Source organism: Tribolium madens, unplaced genomic scaffold (genome assembly GCF_015345945.1).
Source record: "Tribolium madens isolate multiple individuals breed KSU strain unplaced genomic scaffold, Tmad_KSU_1.1 Scaffold_91;HRSCAF=231;Tcas5.2_LG7, whole genome shotgun sequence".
Lineage (NCBI taxonomy): Eukaryota > Metazoa > Arthropoda > Insecta > Coleoptera > Tenebrionidae > Tribolium > Tribolium madens.
The window spans coordinates 7563126-7585273 of NW_025401063.1; the positions used below are offsets into that span (position 1 = coordinate 7563126).

The window sequence follows — 22148 nt, forward strand, 5'->3', positions numbered from 1 at the left end:
TTAGCCTTTGATGTTTTACGATACATTTTGATTGTTATTAGTAAAGTGTTATTGTTGGAAACTTGGCGTTATCTTTTATTAATATAACTCTTGCTGGAGTATGCCTTGATATTTTAGATCCATTCAAACTTTCGGCAAGTTTAATGCAATTTGTGTTCAACCCGGAAATTAATAGGCCCTGTAACATTACATGACACGCTTTGTTTGAAATCGTTCCGTTGATTAATATTAAATCCGTCAGGATCTGGTTGTCATATTCCAGGTTATTATCCTTTGATTTTGTAGGGGACCTTCGCTCCACTGTTGTACTACTATTCAATAAAATTTTCAGTCGAGAGACATATTCATTAAACTTTCCTTAGAACTGTTTTGTAATTTGTCAACGTTACGAGTGTTCATTAGGAGATTGAGTATGGAAATTGAGAAGGGCAAAGTGAAATACAAGTTCTATCAAAAGCATTGTTAAAATATGTATTGAAAGAGATTTAGAGTTTTTTTTTAACTTTTTGTAATCTTCTGCGCTGATTGTCGCTGAACTCAATTATTAGTGAAGAAAAAAAATAATGTTTTGTAAAACAACTCTTCACAAATTTTAGTAGCTATTTTTAACTTAATCTGTCCATCCTTTGAGACTTTGAAACTTTACAAGATAAAAGATAAAAAGTCACAAGAAATAATATGTGACCAGAATGTGCATGTTTGGGCAGTAATGAACATACAAATGGGTGGTTGTTAAAGAATTTATTTTTATTGATCGCATATCTGCAAAGAAAAATAATATCTAGTGAACTAGACATCCTTTTGTAAAATAAAAACACGTTCATTGTCTAATCATAATTTCCAGTCTTTAAAAATATTCAACTAAATATTTATTAACGATTTTTCTTTCTTCTAATAAAAACTAAAATTGATAAAAGTTGACTATTTTTTCCATTGATGAAACAATTCAACCTTAAGCTATGCTCGAAAAATATTGTTTCAAACAAGCTCTTCCACTATGAAATTCTTTCAAAGCATTATTTTTAATTATTACAAAATAAACTTGCAACAGTTCAGCTAAGCACAATTTTAATTCAGTGAGATAACAATGTAAACCGAGTTTTGTATCACTACAGCGCGTTTTGTTCTCCTATAAACACAATAGTCATTCTGATTTTTTAATTTTCATAATAGATCAATTTTAGTTAAAATATCCCATCTTTTAAAGTTAATTTCTAGTTTTATTTTGCAGTAAACACAAAGCACAATCCGATTATTCAAAACTAATCAAAACTGTTCTCGTTTTAAATGTATAAATATTTTTCCGCAACATAGCAATAATAGGGATTAAATTATTGATTAAATTATGTTGAGTAAAGCAATAAAATTAATCCACCATTAAAAATTAATAAAAGTTAAAGCGATATTAATTTTATGTTACTTGCTTTCGTTACAGCTCTGCGCTTCAATAATATTAAAATTTGAAATTTTACTCTTTTTCAAACATTTACATGTTATATGAATGTCTAGGTCAAGTGTAGAAACTTTATTAGATTTTATATGGATAGAAAGTATTGCATAAATTAAATGAAAGAATTTTCACTGAAATAAAACTTTCATAAAGTAATAAATTCTGACTTGACACACTTTGCACTGCGTCAAATAATGTAAAACTCTTTTTTGCATATTCCATAGAAAGTGGTCACGTTTTGTTAACACGTAACGTAATTATCTCAAAGTTAAAATCGGCATGTAAGTAATAAATTTGGAATTGCTACGTGGGAGCTGATTTGCATGTTCAGGACGCGATGAATATGCAGATCCACATTTTCAGCGAATAAACTTTTAGGAATTGCAAAATTATTCCCCTGATTTATTTCCAATAAGATTTTACAACACAATAACTATGAAAATAATAAATAGAACATTTTTTACGTCAAGTTTTGTTACGTGATTACGGACAAATAGAATAATTGTTACCGTATTTGCTCAGCAAATTGCAACACCGTTGAGTGCACATTCTTGTTCAAATATTTGCTCAAAAGAGTTCGACATACCTAAGCGCCCATACCCTCCTCCACAAACATACATTCATTATATATAAGTACGCTCACTTTAGTATACATTTGGAGGCTTTTATTGAAAAATATTCAAAAAGCTGTAAAAAAATCACTCGCTGTATTTTTGATACGATGGACCTGTAAAAATCAATAATTTAGCAAATCCAGCAAACTTTTTGTTTCAGCAAAACACTACTAAAATATACACAAAATTATTGCTCTCCCAACGAAAACTAAAAATTTTCAGTTTTGAGAAAAACTGCATTGAATCTTTGATTGTTAATGAAAAATCAAGGAACTGTTTAATATTATTAAAAATTACTGAAGGTCTATGTTTTGGTAATAATAGTGTTTATTAAAAAAAATTCTCATTGTTTTTGTATTTTAGGCCTTACATAAGCCATCGTAACTCAAAGCCAATTTTTATGAGTTACTATAGTTTTCGTTGAGAGAGTCGATATGATTGTAACCTGTCAGTACTATCACGATAAACAATACAACGTCTGCTTTTTCTGTGCTTTGATGGTCTTATTTTACATAATATTTGTTAATGAAATTAATTATTTATTTTTCCTAATGAGTATACCTCTACTCGAGAGATTTCTATTCATGCAAGATTTATTTGGCGAAGATTTTCTTTGTAACTCAAACGCAATTTCCCTGAGTAAGGGAAAGCGTAGAAGTTTTATCAGTAATATGAACCTAATTATTATTATCCCTCTACGGATGGCTGCATGGTGCAGCATTAATTATAAGTGGAAGAAAATTTCCGCGTAATTTGTGAGTAATCGTTTCAGAGAGTTGGCAACTCTAAAAAGCCTTATTTACAATACTCTTTCTTTACTTCTTATCACAATTTACTTTAGTAAGTGTTAAAATGTCATTTGAAAATGTGAGGTGGTAGAGTTCACATTTATTGTACATTTAACAAAAAGCTAATTACATTAAACCGTTGAATGAGGACACTAGTGTACTCGTATTCATTGAATGAATAAACTTTTTTACGAATACTCGGATTAAATACCACTGACGCTACTAGTTTAACTCAGTTTGAGTTTACACTGATCCTAAGTAAAATATTTTTGTTCGTTTTCAAAAATTGATTCACTATTTCTTTTGCAATTTTTAAAATCCTGTTCTATGAGTTTTGTTTTATTTTAATTGTATATGTTCCACACAAAATACAAGTAGGGAATCAAAAGAAAATAATAAATACTTTCAGTAACATGTAAGTTTTAAAAAGTATAATTCAATTTTAAATTTTACTTTAGGTGTGGTTGTACAATAGTAAGTACACTTGTTTTTGATTTTTTAACATCTTTAAATGCTGCGTCTTATTAAAGATAATAAAGTTGGTAAAATATAATTATAGCTATTTCGCAAAATAGGGTTTTAGGGGACGAATCGTAATTAACGAGGCGATGAGGCGACGTAGGAGCCGAGTCTTTAATGAGAGGAGTCACCTAAAACCTTTTGCGTACGTGGTGCATACAAGATTTTTTTGTTAAAGCTCCCAAAATACGAACTCACACCTCTTACTAATTGGGTCATTGCACATATTTTTTATTACATATTGTAAATCTTTATTAAAAAATAATTGACCCATGCTTTCGTTTTTTTTTGAAATCTTAATTTTAGTACAAAAAAATATATCAAAAACTCGTAAAATCAAATAAATTCAAAACACGTGCGTTTTCTGCTTGCTGTGAGGTAATAATCTTTTTTTTTTTGCTTTGCGCTCATTGCTGTTTGAATGTCGGTAATGCAGATTGCAGATCTGTTATATTTTGGTGTTTGTTTATTTTAATATCTGTGTTCTGTGTATACAATAATAATTATGATGGCAAAAATGAGTACATTTAAACGTTGTGATTAAACATCCGCTATATTATTGTTACGTAGAAAGCGGGAATTTATCTCGGGTTTAAATTCTACCCCAAACTTAATAATCGAAATTATGGTATTTCAAACTCTTCCAAGTTAATTTTATTGATGGATCTCTTCTTTGTAAGGTAATCACTAACGTATAAAAGTAAAAAAAACACAAAAACTCCGATGGATTCAACACCTATAAAAAAAAATTTGTTAAATGAGTCCCTAAAACAGCTGTTTCGAGAGCGTATACAAAAAAATTAATTAATAGGTACAAGTAAATTTTGCTGATAATTTCTTATTTTAAAATTTGTTTTTGTTGTCTAGTAATTACAATTAGATTTGATGGATTCGACCCTTGCCAACAACAACCATCAATAACAAACTTGTTACTATTTATGACTGTAAGTTTTGCTGGAAATACATTTTGACTCATGTCACGAACAGTCAAACAGACTCAAGACTCAATACCTGCAAATACCCCCGAGTGTTCGATTTGGTGTTACTTTGTTTATGTGCTACATCTGTCAATCTCTTCCCCATGCATTTTTAGGGGCTTTACATGCCGATGCGCATATATACTCCTATCCGTTTCAAATATTATGGTTGTCGGTGCATTTCCGTCTACCTGCTACGTGATCCAATAAAGTTTCAGTGAGCAGTCAATTTTCCGTTACACTTGTCTACGACACAGATGGTGAATCTGTTCAATGAAATCAGTACTTAATTTCAAACATGCATGACCGCGACGGTCTGGTCGAACTTTGCAAGGGTGAATTTATAGCCCAAATTGCATTTCTTCTTGGGTACGAACCCCGAACTATAAATTTTCATGCATAAGACTTACTCGAAAATGGCGAGAGCAACAGCTTGACTTAGAACTATAAAAACGAAAAAGAAGAAAGAAGAACCGGAAAACTTGCTTTAGGTGCAACTGATTGATATCGTTTGGAAATTTGATTCAAAACTCAATTTGGAACATAAGTTTATGTGGCGGGTCGAGCCGGTATTATATTATAGCGACGTTTTTTCCATATTTTGATGAATTTGTGATTTATTTCGAAGTGATGCTATAAAATGATTTATGTAGCAAACCCAGTTGCAACGAAATTTTAATTTACCGCCTTGCGTTTATATTACTGCTAATTTTTCATTAATATTGTCATGTTGGCAGTTGAGCAACGTAAAATCAATTATTTTCCTCCGATAAAAGTTGTGGATTTTACAACTAGAAAGAAATAGAAGTGTGAACTTAAGTTTACTCTAGTGTTCTGGTCGTCGAGTGATTGACACAATGTTACAAAACTGGTTCGCACTTGTGTATAAAGGGTTTTTACTTCGACTATCACAAAATATATCTCCCTATTTGAAGTAAAACGCTGACAAACAGTCCACTCTAAACCAGACCCAAAATAATAAATAATAAATTATTAAATGTGAAATAAATGAGTGGCAGTGTTGCATTCCGTTTGCAGAATCATTAATTCAATCTATTATTAGCGCCACATTGTATGAAAGTGCTAACCCATTCCCATTATTTAGAAAGGAAGATAAATTATAAATTACCGAAAACTGCAACAGGATTTAATTAGCTCAGCTTTACTATGCTATGAGATCCGCAACAAAACATTTTAAAATCAATTTTCTCGTTACTGTTCAAATGTAATCCCCGATATAAATTTGTAAAACCATTATAACGTATTTTATTGAAAAATCCTGTCCTTTTTATTAGATTCATATGAGATCAGACGAGATAGGAAATTAAATTTTCTTTCCAAAAAGTTTGAGCCCAAATAAAGTCGAGTGTACAATAAATAAGATTTTATTAGGACAGAATGGGAGAAAAAGAATACACCAAAATGAAAAATTTTGTCGCAATGGAAAAATTTGTATTAAAATAAGAAAAATGAAATGCAAGAACTATTGTTCACATATCCTTCTGTAATTATTTAACATTTCTTCTATATTTGATCGAGGGGAGATGTGAGAGTCTCCAAATCTGCTTCCAATAATAATTCGGTCGTCTTTTATTGGAAGACAATTGCACGACCGGCACGTCCGCGCAGTTATTTGACTTATTTGTCGCTTTTACGAGACATTTATGTAAGGTCTCGAAGATTGTTAGTAAATTGAATGCAAACATTGTCACAGCAGAGCCATGACGCTGCCATATTTCCGCAAACAGAATCGATTGAATAAAATCTATTTGTTTTTCACTTGCCACGGTAAACCTACGAGCAAGCAGTCTAATAAAGTTTTGACGACATTCTAACTACATTTTCATCCTTTTCCTGAGTCAACTGCGAAAGTTTCCACTTTACTTACAAGAGGACACTTTGTATCCGACAATTCCGGTTCGCCACTGCCTCTTAACTATCGGAATTTTATTTTTTCGCTAGAAATGGAGATCCGGTCGCCGCGGTTCACAGGATCGAGTTGGCTTGCGTTTCCGGCTCTTCGTGGCGCCTACAAGCACGTCCAGGTCAGCCTTGAACTTCGTCCGGAGGCCTACGATGGAATATTCTTCTTGACCGGAGAAAGGGACGACATGGCTGGCGATTTTATGGCCCTTTTACTGCATCAAGGATTTGTGGAGTTTAGGTAAGTCTCTTGTCGCTGTTTCCGGTGATAGATAATTTATCTTCGTGGTATTTATGATGACAGGATCATTGTGAGAGATAAAACACACAGGTGGATTTTTCCACAAAACAGAAAAATGTCGCCAGGGAAAAATCGGTCTGATAGCAAACCTAAAAAAGCGCTTTAAACGCAAGAGGAAGAAACGTTTTATAATAAAATTATCTCTCATTTTATTCTTGGGAAGAAAACAACGTCTGTAATAAACAGTGCTTTATTTAGATTTTACTCAAACTTAACAACAACAGCATAAAAAGTAAAAAACATCTTTACATAAGTTTAAAGCTTATAGGGTAATGTCAATTTCAAAAGAATTCAAGAAATTAAACTCCTTTACAAAGCTTTTATGCTTGTTTGAATTATATTATTTATCGTATTTTATATAGAGAGAAAAACTAAGCAATATCCTTTATTTTTTAAAACACATAAATGCCAAAAAACAATGCTTCCCTAATAATTAACTTTCCGACACGGAGAGAGAATTTTAAATTGAAAACCGGGAAAACACACTTGATGCATCATTAACACGATTGGTTAATTTGTTACCCAAATTACTCACGAATTCATTAAAAAATTCATGAAAGAGCTGCCATTTTCGTGGAGGGTGAAGTTTTTTGATCACGGCTTGAATAGGTTGTAAAGGGTGATGAAAACAGGAGAGTTGCCGACCAAACTAGTTTATGGATCATTAACAGCCTGGAAGTTGGTTAGACAGTTAACAGTTATGCTCAGCCAGAAATTGTTTTGGTCTATTAATAATGCCACGTTAATGTGTGTTTTGCTTTAGGGTGATGTGAATCAGATTAGATCTCTACAAAGTTTGTAATCCTATTGAAACGGAAATTTGAAAGGTATTTGAAAAGTAATTAATTAACTTTGAAATTTATCAGATTGAAAACTTTCAACCTTAAAAAATTATTATTGATTTTTGGTCAAAATTATCCGTTTTTTTTAAATTCGTGCCAAATTAAAATGTAAATCAACTAGATTAACAAGTCTTCATCGCAATAAAAGACGTTTTTGCAAAGCTCATTTATTAGAAAAAATGCACATACAACAAAGGTCACAAAAACTAGATGATGTGCTAAATTAAATGTTTATGGGAAAAATTGCACTAACATTTTGCATTTTCTTTATAATCCAAGACTTCAGGTGCCTTGAAAGCAACATATTATTATAAGTTGATAGCATTCTGCAGTTATCGGATATGTGCTTATTTATTTTTATAATCTACATCAGGGTATGCACACATGAGATTGCATATTACTGAACAAATTCCATGCATCGAAACATTCATGCTTAGACACTTATTTCGATATTTATGGTTGAAAGTTATGTTTATAAATTGTAAAAACATTTGAAACAGTTATGATAAACTAAGCTTTTATTTTAACTTGCGAATTAATAGTAATTTAATGAATTTGCGTTTTCCAACTAATGAAAAATTATACATAATGCAGATGTTTTATTTTTGCTGCAATTTGAAGTCATTATCTTTTCCAAATGCGCGTGTTTCCATGTTTAACTAGTATAAAAAGATTAATAGTACACAAACAAAATTTATTGCGTTTGTCTAAAATAAACAGTACAAATGTATAATACTTATTTACTGTAAGAATATGTATGGCAAATATGTAAATCTCACATAATTTAATCACATAATTTCGTTAAAATTAAAAGCAATGAATCTAAAATTCTAACAATGTTTTATGTAAACGTGGTTTTTTAATTCAGAGTCTATCACTTATTTCATATCATTTATTTCGATTAATATACCTAATACCGAAATCAGCTCAGTCCTAACTATGTACATACAATCTTACTAATGTTAATTATAGCTATTCTAGCTTTCATATTATCAAGCTTAAAAATTAAATCCTATAGTTACAACGCAATTCATCTTTAACAAATTAATATACTTGTTTGTACTTGTTTTTTCAATTGACTATTTACCTTTTAAACTCATGTTTTTCGACAGTAAAGCTTAAAAGTGTGGGTAGTAAGCACGTTTAAAAGTTAATTAGTTCATAAGCCGGAGTTTAACCGTAAAATGTCATACTATAAAAAGATTACCTCGTAAAACGGGACACTAATTATTTGTAATCTGTGGTATAGGATTGTAGAAACTTGTAATAAAAAAATTTTTATTTATATTTTATATTTAAACTTTGATGTACCTGCCTACATTGTTAAAAATAAATATTGAAATAAATAATCAAAAAAATTATGCATTACGCCAGGTTAATGAACTGAATGAAACTCATAAAAAAACTTTTCAATATCATTACAAAGTATGTTCTTAAGATTTAATTAAATTCTGAAGTTAAGTATAGTAATTGCTTTGTTTGTTTTTTATTAAATTTTAAACTAAAGTTTGTTTCGTGGAGATTTGCTTTTGAAATGGTAAGTTTTATCTAAATTAAAATCAAAACTCGTATTGTTGTTATAGTTTTGTTTTGTAGTTACAAAATTCACAAAAATTTTAGTACCAAATCATTTTATATAATTCAATTCAATTTTGTACATAAAAAATAATCACTGAATAGTTTTGTTTGTACTAAAGAGAATCTTTGCTTCTCTTTGTATAAAATTAGAGTGCAAATTCTCTTCTAATTAACAGGGAACATAGAGAGTGTGTCTATGTTGACAGTAGCTCTGCTTTGCATTTAAATTCTGTTACTTTGACACTTTGAATCGTTTCCATTAACTGCTGCCATTGATGTGTAAAAACTTTACAGAATTTGCAAGATCGGTAGTTCTGCCATATCACTATTAAATTTTGTATTTTTTTTCGTCTCAGTTGTATAACATGTTTAACTAGAACGAGAAATGCAAATTAACTTTAACGAAATTAACTCGTATTCCATTTTGGAGATTTTCCGTATTGATATGTTAACGGAAGGCGATAATTATCTTACGCTGCTGACAGTGTCTAAAATTCGGTTAATTTAGGTCGCTTTGGTGTTTTTATACTAAATATTTGAAGAGACGGTTTAACAACTCTCCCATGCAAATCGATCGATAAGTATTCGATTCACATTCTCTGCAATCTTGGACCTCCATAAAATTTCAAGTAGTACTCAAACAGAACACCCTGTAACCTTTTTCAACCCGTCGCAAGATCGATCTAGCTCTTAATACCGGCTGAAAGCCATATAAAACTTTTATTTTAGAGCGTCAAGTTGCCACTTCATATCTATTGTCTGACTTTGCCGACAGCGCCTTCAACAACGTAATTTTCCAACTTCTCAACCTTAAATCAGAATTAATTTTATTAAAGTTAAATAAAAATGTGATTAAATCTGCTGTTTGCAAAAAGAAGTCATGTTAACGGCGAACAAGAAAAAGCTTTTAATTTTATTAACAGTCTCGGAGCTTGTCAACTTGAAATTTAAAATTTCTTGACAACATAGAAGATGCAATTAATAAACTCTACATTATTTAAGTAAAATCTCTACCTGTTAATGCTTTTAACAAAACAATGCTAAATACGTGTGCCATCAAATTATTAAACAAATAACGTGGTAAATAGACCAAAAACTTAATTTATTGTAGTTTACAACAAAAATGTTATTATTCTAACTATTTAAGGAAAGTTTACGGCGCGCCTCCAAAGAAGTTAAATTTACTATAAAAGCCAACTGGGAAAGAGATTACATAATAACAAGACAGTTAATTAAACTTTGCACTGTGGTCGTTTGCTAAATTTAAATTTAACTATTATTACTGCGAAAAATAAAGCAAAAGATTACATCATAATTTATGTATTTAACAACAGTAATAATAAAAAATGTTTTGAAATGTATCTAAATGTATTGATTAAAAAAAACTATAACTGATTTAAATCAAAGCTTTATTTTAATTTTTTATTGAGTTGTACATCATTTTTTATTTGTCTGCTTTATAGATTTTCTTTTGGTCCTTTAAGGGACAATTGTGATGTGTTACTATGCAAACAACCACTTAAACAAAATTTTTGCATAAAATCACATTAAATTAAATAACTATCATGACTGTAAACATGACAATCTAAAATTTTACACCGCTTAAGCCATTATCTTAAATATTTGAACAAAGTCATAGTAGTAAAACGTGGCCTCGGGAAAATATATATTTCACGCGATATACGCGTTGCCTGTATCAAAATAAAACTCCCAGATGATTTTGTTTATATTACTGCAAAAACCTTTACTGCCCCCTCGACTCAAATGGCATCGAGGAAAATCCGTTTCCCGCAGGAACTGAAAAAACCTTTCAAAGAAGTGGATCGATTCACAGCTTAGAAAATGAATTTATTAGAGCAACTCCCACTCAAAACAAATCAATCCACCTCGTTACCAGCCTTTCCAGAATATTCATCAGCAACGTAACAACCGCAAAAATGTACCGTAATAACAGTTAATGCCGGATTTTACATAAACCACGCATTCCAGCAGACGATAATATTGATCGAATACCTGGCAGGTGGTGTGTACACGACAAATTCCGGCACCAGGGGTCGCACGACACGTGCTCGGGGTCAAATTCCTTATTCATGGCAAATTTGAAGAGTTTACGTAGGAAGACAGGTCTTAAAACAAAGCTGTCCCATTTGTCTTGAAACGAGTTAAACAAACATTCCTAGATCAGTGAAGGTTTGTCAATACGTTTCGCTTAATTTGTTAAGTGCATCTGAGAAATTTTAATTATAAAACGAGAGAACTGGACTGTCAATAACGACTCGACAAACTTGACATCTTTCAGCTGCTTTTATTACTTTTCTCCTAAACTCTTTAGATGAGTTGTGGCCAAAGTTGACTTGAAGCGACATTTATCTGACGCGTTGCAGCATTATTTAGATGGACGACGAAAAAATCCACCAAATGAAAAACATGATCAATGTGCAACAGCTTCAACTTTAACTTAACAAAACCTTTTTCTAGAGATGCACTTTCAAAAAATACAAACTACATACGAGTGAAATGTAATTATTATTTAATATATATAAAGTTTTTCAGAAAAAAATATTTCAGTTTTATATCAAGAACCTTAAATTTACTTTTTTTTGTGTTATGTTAAAGGATAGCGAATGTACTGGGTGGCAATTGACCAATTTTTGTAAATATTTTATTTTTTACTAAAATATTACCAATGCTGTTTTGTAATTATAAGTAACAACCTTTATCAATGTTTTATAAACTTTTGCAAACTAAAATTCAAAATAGTTTAATTTTAACTTGGTTCAAATTTTGGTGGAGGTGCCGGGATAAAATTATAACAAAATATCCGTTACTGTAAATAGTTTTTGTACTAATTTACAAATTTTGATCGTAAACCAAAACTATAAAAGTTTCACTTTTGTACACGTAAAGTTCTTTATCTGCAAATAAAAACAAAGTAAGCACTTTAATGACTAAATGTCACAAGTAAAAGTTTTACCTTTCAACCATGAAGTAAAAATTTTATTTTTGCGCTGATTTTTGCGTTTTTATTTTTACCATGACATTTACCAATGTTGTGTTTTTCTCTGCTTCAGCAATTCTAGAGCGGTACATTGTAGATCACCAACATTCCACCATTTGCACTTCTAACTGCACTAGTTAAATTAATAAACACTTTATATAATAAACACTAAAATCTCAACATAAATTTCGATACTGACGCGCGATGTTTGTTGTCCTGATTATTTTCTTCATTTACTTGCTAATTAGTGTTGTTCTCAATCTGAATATACAGAGCGCGCCAGAACTCGCGCCCCAGAGAAAAATTTCAACCAAAATAAGATACCAGAAACATGGAAAAAATGTTTAAAAAATTCTATCTGTCATAAATGTCTGTTTTCACATTTATTTTTCGACATTTGACATTTTTTTTATGTCAATTTAACGATATGTTTTTTGATTACTTAGTAAAGGTACAAAATTTTGCCAATAAAAGCCACAAATACCATTGAATAGAGTTACAATTCCTTGTTTCCTCTTCTAATAGCCTGTAGCAAAAAAACTTGGAAAATTATTTTTCCAACAGACATAAATACAGTCAAAGTGCAAAATTTAAACTCTCATAACTTCGGAATTTCTTATAGATATTTTTTTTTAACATTTTTTCCACGTTCCTGATATCTTACGTTATATGGCATTTTTCTCTGGGGCGCGAGTTCTGGCGCACCGTGTATTTGCAGTTTTTTTACTATATTCTGATTATTATTATGACTGAAATAATTACTGTATGGTGATAAAGTTATACCCAGAGTTACAATTTATTTTTTAATAACAGCAAAGTGTTCTTTCAATACATCCTGTTTCATATTCATATTAAGCTAAAAACAATTTCTTCAATTTAATCCAACAGCTTGCTAGAACTCGGCCGGAATTTTAAAACGTTTGTCGGTCAAATTTTGCAAACTTTAAAATTGCCGTTTTAATTAATAACAAATGCTTGGAAAACTTACTAAAAGCATTCTTGTGTTTAATTATGATTAACTTAATTTTAAAATTCCATAATGGATAAACAATTTCCATTGACATAATAATTATTATGCAAAATAATAATTTAGTTACAAATTGCATTTAAAAAATTGTTACAAGAAAATAGAAAAAAGCAAAAAATACACATTTCTGAAATTTCTATTTTTTTGATTTCTATTTTTTATTGTTATTATAAAAAAAACTTACATACGTATTTGTGTATCAATGTTAAAGTGGATTTCAGTCACCAGCAATTTTGCAGTTTATATTTTTATTTATTTTAATGATAAATTCAATTTGATATTTTAATGTATAAGTAATAAATATTTTATAAGCTTTAAAGCAAAACGTCATTAATTTGTATTTCGTTATTATAAAGTTTATAATTATTATTCATTGTTTCCTCTTTATTCTATCTATATTGAAAGTTTTTTTATTACATAACGAGGTAAAAATGCTTTTGTTGTGACAAATTATTTCAAACGTTTTGTCAAATACTCAGAGATAAGATGATTCACGAGGAATAATGAGCCTGACCAAATTTTCGATGCAACCAACATTACAATTGTCGCAAAATAACTTGAGAAGAGTAATGGTGATTGCATCGAGAATTAGGTCAGGCTCATTATTCCTCGTGAATCACCTTGTATAATTGTATAATTGTTTAGGTTAGTAAACATGTATTGGTGTACTTAATATTCTTAATACAGAATCAATTTCTTATTTTGCAAAGTTTTTTCCATATTTTTAAACAAAATTATTATTCTATTTCACTTTACGTAAATTTGCATTTAATAAATGACAACAAATTTGTCTTTGATAATATGCTCTTTCAACTGAAGACACAAGCTTTGGCTTTGAAGGAACCAATTTTAATTTTCACAAGTGGATTAAATTTCCTCAAAAAACAATAACTCCGAAGACAAACCATGAAAGCATTAATTAAGCGATTTAATTTCAAAACTGGTGACATTCATCCTGAATGTATATCGTCGGCAAGTCAAATGTTTACGTAACATAATGAACGTGTTAGTTAATTAGAATTTCACTTGGAAGCTCTAACATACAGCGGCAACCACTGCGGTGTAAAACAAGCAGGAAGTCCGCGGATTACCAAGCAGAATCCGCTGACTTCATAAATACGGCACTACTCAGAAGTTGTAGTTTACAAGCAGCCGCCTCTTGCGGTTAAATGTACAATCGCGCGAGACATTAACATTACTTTTGTCTACCATAATGCGCAAATAACGTTACTAAACCTCTGGTACTGTTTTTGCAGATTTGACTGCGGTTCCGGAGTCGGAGTTGTGCGATCCGAAGAGACAGTGCTGTTGAATCAATGGAACCATATCACGTTATACAGGCACAGGTGGGATGCGTGGCTGCAATTGAACGGTGGGAAACACGTTCAAGGACGTTCAAAAGGGCTGTTCTCAAGAATCACCTTCAGAGAACCCTTGTTTATTGGAGGTGGAGGCAACACCACCGGTTTGTCTGAAAAGCTACCGGTTGCAGTTGGGTTGAAGGGGTGCATCCGGCACTTAGAAGTTAATGACCATGTCTATAAATTTGCCCTCGAACCACATGGGGAAGCTTCCAAAGGATATGGCATCGGTAAGACTTCCGACGTTGTTTTTACGGGTATTTTAATCCTTAACAATACAAACGCTATTCTTAAGCATCAAATCGCTATCAGGAGAATCGTTTCAGCAGTGAAACAAAAAATAGACGAAAGCTCTGTTTTTGGTAATTTCAAATAGTTCTAGAGAAAATCAGTTTTTATAAAAGCCTTGCTCATTTCTTCTTTTTTTAATAACTCATTCCGAGTTGGTTTAAACATGAAAAGGTAGCTAAAATGTTTCACATGATTAGGTAAAAGTTACAAATCGTCTTTGTTTCAATACCTGAATCATGATCTTACTGCAGTGATAAAATTATATTTATGATCTCCCAGAGTCTGATCGTAAATTTTCATCCTTCAGCATTTTATTATTTCGTTTAGTACAAAAGATTGTAAATCATGTAATACTATTTTTCTTGAAGTTATAGCAGACTTCTGAAATAAAGTAAAAAATGTGCGTCCAAATAAAGAAAAAAATCGAATAGGGAATTCAAACATTTAATTCCGTTTTCCACAATAACGTCTGAAATAGAATTAAACTTTTGATGCTTTAGTACCAAATGGTTTCGGGTTGGCATAAATTAGAACTCCTCCTACAATCAAAGCGGTGAATCCGTCCTAGATAGCCCGAAGAAGTCGGTCTATTAGCTTTTATAAATTCTCCATTCAATTCACATATCCGCTAAACCTTTTTATCCAATCTAAATCGTTTCCCTCGAGTATCATCCCGGAAGCCCCTTTCATATTCGCTTATAATTCGAGCAAAAGTTTAGAAATCGAACAAACATCGCTATAAACACTTGAATTTAGCACCGGACTGTGACACTAAAGCTACGGAAAAATTATGATGAAGAGGAAATTGATCGTGTGGCCGACTTGGCACTTCAGAGGGTCACCCTCTGGAACATGTCTTCAATAATTTGAATGGAAATTGGCTGGTTTTCCTTTTTGCGTGTGTATGAAGTATTTTCCATATTATCGATATAATACCATTATGTAGATTTATTCTTATAAAAGGTCTAGACTTAATGCATACCTGAATATAAAAAAGCGGTGATACGGCACTGTATTCTAAATGAAACTTGCCAAGTTACGACACTTAGCTTTATGATGCCACGAAGGTCTTTGATGTCGCCGTTTTATGATAGCATTCTTCATATTTACATTTATTAACTCTTTATTGATTATTCTGTCCGGAACACAAATACCTAATCTGATAGCTCAACAATTGTTTCCGGCATGTAATAAACTATAAATTAAAGGGAATCAACTCGACTAACGATAATACACTTCATACAGTTGCTCTACATAGTCGCCAAAAGCCCATTTTGCAAGCTCGACCAATCCCCGATTAATCCTTTGGCCGATCTAAAGCAAACCGTCAATTACTGATAACATGGACCATATCTAGACTGTCCGTCATAATTCTATTTCCAACCATAATCATTTTTTGCTCTTCAATAAATAACAAATTAATTAATACTCTTTTAATAAATAAAAATTAGAGTCCAATGAATTTTGCTCGTTAACAAAAAATAAAACACGACTTTTGTTAATTATAGGTTTGTTCTTGCTTTCTATAGAGAAAAAAATGTAAACTTATGCATGCTGTAATTATTGAATTTAATTAGAATACGAGGAAATCAAAACAAACTTAATAAGTTTTTTACATATCAATACCAAAAGAACTTAAATGTTCCAAAAAATATAATATCTTCCAATAAAATTTTTCCTATCTATATACTTTCCATCAGTTCCTCTTTTTAGTTTTATGAAGACTCATTCATCATCGTAAAAAAATTAGAGCTATCATGTGACATAAAACTTCATAAAAGAAAAAGTTGTTTGTCATAAATCAAAAAGTATATGGAGTTTATGATAATAATTTTAATAAAGAATAAAAGAAGACCATCATTTTGTGTAAATGCTTGAAAAACACAATCAATTTTAATGTTCATAAATCCATGTCAGTTTGATGTATTTATTTTCTTCTTAGTTATATAGAGTGTCTATCTCTTGGGTGGTGGTAAAAGACATCCAACTGAGTTAAAAGTTCCTATGACAAAAAATTGTTTGAACATTTTTTCACGAGAATAGCTAGCTCTTCAAAGGTTAGATTTTGGGTTAAGTTTTATTGACTTTAGTTAGCGGAAAAAAGCAGATTTTGCAACACAGAGACCTGTTGAAAAAAATCACCAATTTATGTCTTATGGTGTACAAAACATTTAAGAAACTTGCAAATTTACCAATAAATCAAATCCGACATTGGAAACAAAAGAGCTAAGATTCCTACATAATAATATTGAAATTGATAGTTGTTCTTTCTCAAAAAAAGACTTAAAAAACGTAAAAAATCTGAATTCATTTTTATGCTTAGCTAAAAATCTTCTATATAGATTCTTCTAGTATATAGATGTTCAAAAATAATTTTATCTTATAAAAATTAAAATCTTGAGCTAAGCAAATTAAATTACTGAATAAAACATCTTTTTAAAACATCCTAAAATGAGATGTAGTTGGTGTTTATTCATACAAATCGATTACCACGATTTGCTGCTACATTTACAAAAAAAATAATTTGACATTTCTTATTTGTCGTTGTGACATTTTATTTTCCACAGACACACGTTTTAAATTTCTAGGCTTGCTTGATAGACAGACTTTTTGATCATATACTAATACTACTATGATACTCTTTATCATATTAATGTGCATCAAGTAGCTTGTAGAAGTCTAAATGAATCTTTAATTTAAAGTTCGATTTACACAAAAAGTGTCATTAATGTCATTCAAAACAAATTTAATCACATCAATAATGACAAAAATCTTTATGTTTGCTATCCTATGTTGATTATGTTGTTAATTTTAACTATTTTTTGCTACATGGGGTACACATTTATTTAAAAAAAATATTTTTAGGGAAGATTGAGTTTAGGATTGTTTGAATTTTCGCATGGTTGCCACCTTAAAATGATCCCTTTCAACGACTACTTCGATGCACATTAATATGAAAACGAGTATATGTCAAAAACATTTCATAATGTATGTAAGTACTCTTCCATCTTGAAGAATCAATTAAATTAATTTTGAAAATTTGAATACGAATTAAGATTAAAAGTCAAGCGTTTTTTAATAACAAAAATATTTATTTTCGTTTGAATATAAAGTGGAATAAAACATTATAAGCCAAGTATCAGTTAACAGTTATCAGTTGACGTTAAGAAATTTCTCAATGACTGATTAGGTGATTACTAATCAGAAACTAGACAGTTAAATGACTTGTTTTTAATTTATTTAAGCAAAATTAGTGTCACAAAGTTCAAATAATTATTATTAATAAATCAACTGTTTTATTATAAATACCTAAATAATAACTTAATCATCGTGTTTAATAATAATACTTAATTTAGAACTATGTATGCAATATTGATATTACATTAATTACATCCTGTTGAAGTAAAAAAGTGTTTTTAAATTTGAGAAAAGTCTTAATAAGTTTCGCGCAACTTTATAAAATTCTTGTTATTATTGTTGAAAAAGCAGTAAATACCTACAAGTGTACAATTAAAAGAAATCAATAAGTCTAGACGTTCTATTTAGTTAAAAAAATGTACCAAAGTGTGTCAACAATGCATTACTATTTGGCTTCAGCTGTAATAACATTTTCATAAATTAGAGTCTCAAAGTCGATATATCTTATATATATTAAATAAGAAATTTTAGGACCAAACTTTGAAACTGGAAATTTGGATGTAACATTTGTAAAGAAATAAATTTCATTGTAAAATGCCAATATCTATTGTATTTATCCACAATTTTGGATAACTGATTGTAGCCATATTTTTTTAATAAACTAGACAACAGACATCCTGTTTTATTTGTGTAATTTAGCACAGGATTGGATTTTAATCCAAACCCTGTAGCCCAGATGTTAATAAGGGCGTTTAATTGCCTTCTTTTACACTTTGCACCAATTTATCTTATCAAACCCTTTATGCAAAATAAAGCACTGAACAACATGGCACCTGGCATAAAATTAATGAGAAATGCTGAAAATCCGCCCAAACCTGGCTCAAAAAACCGCTCCATTTAGTTATCACGATTTCACTGGTTGTCACTGCAAATCTCTGTACCTTCCAAACTCTTTCCCAAGACAAATGTTTTTTTAATTCGTATGATTTATTACGCGACTTGTGCCTTCGGCAATAAATTGCTAAATTAACAATGAGCTCTTCCTATTTTGTTTCAATTTTCGAATGTAAATATTCATATTTTGTTCGGTCTGCTTTCGCAGAAGAGTGCACAGCCGACCGTTGTAGCAGAGTGCCATGTCAACACGGTGGCAAATGTTTGACCAGCGAAGATTCAGCTGTTTGTTTATGTCCTTTGGGATTTTCCGGAGACTTGTGTGAAATTCGCGTCGACCTACAAGTCCCATCGTTTAATGGATCCAGTCATTTGAGGTATAGAGGATTGGGAGAAGAAGCTTTAACATGGCTAGATTTCGAGATTACATTAAAACCTACATCGCCAAATGGATTAATATTGTACAACGGACATCGAGGAGACGGTTTTGGCGACTTCATGGCCCTTTACTTACGTGATGGGTATATGGAATTCGCCTATGATTTAGGAACTGGAGCCGGATTTGTCACGAGTCAACACAGAATCAGCTTGGGAGAATGGCATAGAGTGAGTTCAATTTGGCTTTAACTTGTTTAAAAAAAGTAAAGTAACCTTTACAAATATTTAAAATAAAAAATTTGATTTATTGAATAGAATAAGACACGTTAGCGTTTATGTATTTGTTTAAAAAAACTTCGTTGATAATTGAGTTAGCAATCTAGTACAGGAAATACAAGGTTACGGTCCTTAAAGTCAACAGAACTTAATGAATCTTATTTAACGAAAGTAATTAGATAAGTTTTGGATGTCATCAATTGAGTTAAATCAGCCTAAGGTAGTAACAAAATAAGTATAAGTTTACTAACTCCTTCGATTCATTACTTACCTCACTACTGTAAAAACATCACACTCTTACACCACCTCTTTCGACTTAAAGAAGATAAATGAATACTTTTCTCCAAAAAATCAGGATTTTCCTTAAAAATTTCAACAAGATGTTAGCAAAACTTTTTTCTACGATCAAATATTTAACACGTTTCCAACGTTGTGGCTGAGCTTAATGCAACATTCTTGCCTCAGTGGCATAGTTTCCCAGCTTTCGTTGATAAATTTAAAGCGATTACACTTGGATGAATCCGATGGCTATCAATTATTCATCAAATCGCAATGCATTTCACTTGAATTCAGCCAAGCAATTAGCCTACAAACCACCAATACCTACCAAAACTGATCTTAGATTGCAAAAAATTAAACAGAATAAGAAAAGTTGAAACGATAACAATTTCCTTTGTTCGGGCTGCAGCTCCGCGGCACAAAACTTGCGGATACTTTTAGTAACCTCAATCATTTCATGCAAAGATAATTTTTCAACGATGATCAAATTTGAGAAACCCATTTCAAAGGAAATAATTTGAGGTAGATAAACTGCCGCTAGAAGAGGGAAACAATAACAAGGTTAAAGTATTTTTTATTGCGTCTCCGCACGAATATCAAATTCGTCCAATGAGTGGAAACAATTATTACTTTAAACAAACAAGTACCTAAATTATAGAATTTTCACACGTTATGGAAAAAAGCACCTGAATACGAAATTCTATAATACAAAGGAAATGGAAAATTAACAGCATAAAACATTAAAAAACCTTGTTGCTTCTTTTTTCTTTTATGACTCCTACATTTTAAGCAAAGAATAGATTAGAAAAACATAAATGTACGACTTATTACTCTACTCTTATAACTTATAAATCTTATAATAATTACATATTTGTACATAAGAACAATAACTTACAAACCCACTTACAAATTTAATTAAACAGCTCTCTAACTATGTACATAGAGTTTCAGTTTGTAACTACAAGTACGCACTTCGTAAAGTTTGTGTATGAAATGTCTTCAATTTAGTCTTTCTGATAACTGATGAGAACTACGAGTAAATAATAAAAACATTCATTAGTAACAAAGTCAAAGTAAAAAAATTATTGTCTTGTCTTAACTATTTGCCAAAGAGTTATTTTATAATTTATAATAGGTGTTTTAATTATTTCATAACGAATTATATTACTTTAGAGTAATTTTATAGCTTTAAAGCTATAAAGATTTATTGAAATTAATAAAACCTAACAAATTACAATCTGAAGCATTTGCATAACTAATAAAAGAGTGGGTAATAACATAAATTAAAATATGACTAAAGTTACTAAATTAACAAATAAATAGTAGAAAGTATTCAGCTTTATTTTTATAACAAATTTGACTCGGAAATTTATATCAAACATTCAGTTTAAAAAATAAAACGATGCTTAAATAAAATAAGTTAAGCAGCAAGTAATTCTTCTACTACTAGTTCCCCTTTTTTTTTTTCATCTTTCATATAGACATCATCATATCGACTTTATTGCATTAAAATATTCCAGGTTCGTGTATCCAGAACTGGTCGTTTAGCCATCCTGTCCGTCGACAACCAGTTGCCCTCTGAAATCCTGTCCCCCGGCGCTTTCACCCAACTTTCCCTCCCGCTCAATCTCTACCTCGGAGGCGTGCCAAACTTCGGCATAGTTTCCCCCCAAGTCCGCGTCCGAGCTGCTTTCATCGGCTGTGTACAAATGGTCAGGATCAACGGCAGGACCGTCCCCATCTTGGCGGAAGCCCTCGGCGGCGCCAACGTCGATAACTGCCCTCATCCGTGCATCGCCCGGCCCTGTGGGGAGGACGGCGAATGCGTTCCCGAACTCGATTACTTCACTTGCAGGTAATCATCTGCCCGGAAATTTTCCGGTTTGCTCGATAACTCATTTCAGATGCAAGCCGGGGTACAGAGACCAGCTGTGCGCACGAGGACCTCCCGCCTTCCGCGGCACCGACAGCTATCTCCACTATAACGAACCTTTCACTCTGGAAGCACTGAGTTCTGATCCATTGGATGTTAATGTTCGCTTTAAAGTGTCATCGGAAAGTGGATTATTGCTTTGGATGAATTCGGTTTATGGCGGATTCCTATCGCTGGGACTGGAGGAAGGCGCGCTAGTGTTGAGGTTTACAGTTAGGGGAGAAGAAGTAGTCGTCGTGCACAATTCTACTACCGTCCATGATAATCTCTGGCACAGGGTCAAAGCAGTCAGGTAAAAGCAAACTTCTTTCTTTCATTTTCCAAAGAAGACAACTTATTTTCATTACGTTCCACTGGTGGGGATTTAAAATGAGGCAACATTTCTTCGCCATTGTAATTTTATCTTGCGACACCGTTAATTATTCAAACAGCGCTCGTCTTCAAGGAATTTCATATGATGACAAATGAACGACTCATTTTGTACTTGGAAAATCTTCATTTGCGCTAGTCAAGACAAAATAACCGAAGCGAAAGTATTTAGAAGTTTTAACAAGTTTTCTAATATAGACGATTAGTTTTCT

General features: G+C 31.4%; 1 protein-coding gene across 1 annotated transcript in view; it reads left to right on the forward strand.

The window, feature by feature from the left end:
• Positions 1-22148, forward strand: part of LOC123011004 (pikachurin) — a 54526-nt gene that overhangs the window by 29821 nt on the left and 2557 nt on the right. The window contains exons 4-8 of the mRNA XM_044408248.1: positions 6311-6512; positions 14274-14608; positions 18910-19307; positions 21155-21489; positions 21539-21859. Coding sequence (XP_044264183.1) covers positions 6311-6512; positions 14274-14608; positions 18910-19307; positions 21155-21489; positions 21539-21859 — 1591 coding nt within the window. The remainder of the gene's footprint in view (positions 1-6310; positions 6513-14273; positions 14609-18909; positions 19308-21154; positions 21490-21538; positions 21860-22148) is intronic.